Source organism: Monoraphidium neglectum, assembly GCF_000611645.1.
Source record: "Monoraphidium neglectum strain SAG 48.87 unplaced genomic scaffold scaffold05486, whole genome shotgun sequence".
Taxonomy (NCBI): Eukaryota; Viridiplantae; Chlorophyta; class Chlorophyceae; order Sphaeropleales; family Selenastraceae; genus Monoraphidium; species Monoraphidium neglectum.
The window spans coordinates 1-3,140 of NW_014008144.1; the positions used below are offsets into that span (position 1 = coordinate 1).

At 64.3% G+C, this 3,140-nt stretch overlaps 1 protein-coding gene across 1 annotated transcript; it reads left to right on the forward strand.

Moving 5' to 3' along the window:
- Positions 1-1,584: 1,584 nt before the first annotated feature.
- Positions 1,585-3,125, forward strand: MNEG_15607 (hypothetical protein; the record flags this gene model as incomplete). The annotated part of the gene is made up of 5 exons (XM_014035922.1): positions 1,585-1,633; positions 1,951-2,088; positions 2,373-2,560; positions 2,755-2,923; positions 3,109-3,125. The coding sequence occupies 5 exons, from the start codon at positions 1,585-1,587 to the stop codon at positions 3,123-3,125; spliced, it is 561 nt and encodes a 186-aa protein (XP_013891376.1).
- Positions 3,126-3,140: the final 15 nt, after the last annotated feature.

Consider the following 3,140-nt stretch of genomic DNA (forward strand, 5'->3'; position numbering starts at 1 on the left):
CCCCCACACGCACGCACGCGCGCGCGCACACACACACACACACACACACACACACACACCAGGCGGCGAGGAGTACCCGCCCGACTGCCGCTCCTACGACGAGTTCTTTGTGCCCTGCAAGGCCGGCCCCGAAGCCGCCCGCACCGTGTGCGGCCTCCAAGCCAACAAAGACGACGCGGGGGCCATCCAGGAGGTTGCGCGGTGCGCACAAGCGTTGCGCCCGCCGCGGGCTGCCCACCGCACGCCTTGTCGGCGGGCACGGGGTCGTCCAGGGGCGAAACGACCCACCCGAGGGGCTTGCAGTGGTGGTGGTCACAGATTGCTCAAGGAACAACCAGCTGCCTTACAAGCCGCGAGGGCTCGCTCAAAGGGTCGGCGCTCCCCCTAGACTCGGCCCCCTGCCCCCAGTGCAAGGCGCCGCTGCGTGCCTCTGCTCCGCAGCACGCAGGACGGGTGCATCGGGAGCACGTGCCTCGCCAGCGCCCGATGCACCACCACCGCCTCCGCAGCAGCAGCGGCGCCCAAACTCTGCCCGCCTCCCCGCTTGCGTCTTGCATCCCGACCGGGCTCCATGATACCCCCTCCGGGGCCCCCTCCACCTTCATGCTGCCATGCAGGTACTATGGCCTCTACTCCAATGTCACCAAGTGAGCTGAGTTGATATGTCGGGCTCGTTGCTCCTCAGCAGTTTTCGCAATATAGCCTTGTGCGCGCCCCAAAACTCAGCCCTCGGCCTGCCAGCCTGCCAGCATGCCTGCTTGCTTGCCTGCCTACGTGAGTGGTGCCTGCCTGCCTGCCTGGCCTTCCTGCTGGCGATCCCGCCAGCCGGCCTTGCTCTGACGACGGGCGCCGCCGCATGCGGCCCTCTGGTCCCGTGAGCCCGAGCCCGCGCCCATCATCGCAACTTGGCTCCTCATGCCGCTCAATCTCTTTGACCCTCTTCCTGCAACCTCGTCGTTGATCTCCCAAGGTATGGCCTCGCGTCCTTGGACATCCTGAACAATCAGAAGGCCCATGACAGCTTTGTGAAGCAGTTCAGCTGCTACAATAGTGAGCTGCCGCACGAAACTCGCGGCCCTGTGCCCGGCCCCCTGGCATGAGACCGGTTGACTGCCGCACTGTGCCCCTCTGGCAGCAAACCCTGATGGTCGCCGCCGGGACCCGCGCACGATTTCAACCCTCTTCGGTTTAGCCAACGGCAAGCCCTGCCTTGCTGGCAAAGCCACATGCATCCCTCGAACCTCTCACCCGTTCTGCTGACGTCACAATTATGTAGGGCTCATACGTCCCCATGCGCGCCCTCAGAACGGCGCCCTCACGCGCCGGGCTGGTGCCTGCAACCACGGACAGCAGCCCCCATCTCACCACCCACGCGCCCCGCCTGAATCAGCCCACCCTGCCACTATACCGTCACGTGTGTGTCAACACATTGTCACCATGACATACTGATGACATCATCATGGTGCCACCCACCCGCCCACCCCAGCCGGGGCCATCGCGGAGGTCAAGGTTCTCCCCGGCGGCGCCACCCAGCTCAGGAAGCTTCGCACCCTCGGCCGCATCAGCCATGAGTCAGCGTTAGTCATGCCCGACAACAAGACGGTGTACGGCACCGATGACCACCCCAACGGCGGTGAGCGCGCGCACAACGCCTGCCTGGGCACACTCTTTTTCTTACTGTGCATATGAGGACATACGTCCTGATATGCACCAGGCACGTGTGCATACACGAGCCTGTAGCTGTGCACGCAGAAGCAGCACGCAACCCGCCATCCAGCACGTCCACGGGCGCAAACCCCTTGCATGCCCGCGATTACTGCCCCATCGGCAGCCGCTCCAAAATCCCCATGTCTGCCCCTCCCCTCCCCCTCCCCTCCCACTCACCCACAACCCGACCCCCGCTCTCGCCACCGCTGCCGCCGCGGCCGCCGCCGCCGCCTCTTGCCGCAGTCTTGGTCAAGTTTGTCGCTGACAAGGCGGGTGACCTGTCGTCCGGCACGCTCTTCGCGGCAAAGTACACGGCGCAGCGCTTGGACAACGTCACCGGGAAGCCCACGTGGGACGTGAAGTGGATCCCCCTCGGCAAGGGTGCGCGAGCGGCAAATGCACCGCATGCCAGACACCCTCCATTCTCTGGAAGTCAGCCCTCGTGTCAAGGAAGCTGCAGCAGACGGACCTCTACCCCCGTTTCCTGCACATGAACCGCTCTTCTCTGCACACGCCGCCCGCCCCTCCGCTGCTCACATCGGCCCCCAGTTCTGCTTGGCTACCCAAACTATTTGCCTGCGTGTGCCCGCCTGTCAGCGACAAACGCGGAGTGGGCAACCGCCTGACGCAGTACCCCACGTGATGCGCCTCGGTCCCCCCCGCAGGCCAGCAAGACTCTCTGGACGGCCTTGCACGGGGCGGCCTCACGTTTGCCTCTATGTTTGACGTCGCCCAGCCGACCGGGTCACCCCTGAAGTGCCCGGCGGGTTACACCCCGACCAACCACGTGAATGACATATATGCCATTAAGAAAAATGGGACGGGTGACAAGTACTACATCGAGTGCCTCAGGGTGCGACATGTGTGTGTGGGTGCCTGGATGTGTATGTGCGCATGCATGTGTTGTTTGTGGGATGGCGCCGCTGCGCCGTGGGGGGCTCACATCGAGCAGCTGCAGCCCTGCGTCTGGCTGCGGTCACAACACAGTGCCCATGATCCGGCTTGTTTTGTCCATTGGTTTGCTGCGTATGCACCACCAATCACCAGGTCAAGAAGGGGATGGAGACGGCCGCCGCCTTTTTTGAGACGCGCCGCTACGCCTCCATGCTGGGCGCCACCACAGAGTTCGAAAAGCAGGTGCGGGCTCTCGCCGCCGCGGCGGCCTCACTCGGGCCCGCCGTCGCCTGGTCAGCCTCGCTGGCGTCGCAGGGGCTGTGTCGAAAACCCGGCCACATGGGGCACCGAGAATCACTCGTGCGAGGGGCATTCCATCGCTTTTGCGTTGATTGATTCCTGCCTAAGGTTGACACATGCATGAAGTCTATCGGCGCGTTTGGGCAGCACCTCAGTGGTTTGGGCGGGCCTTCCAGCTATGAAGTGCTCCCTCCCCCCAACCCACAGGTGCTGTGCGCGATTAGCGCCCACCCCACCCA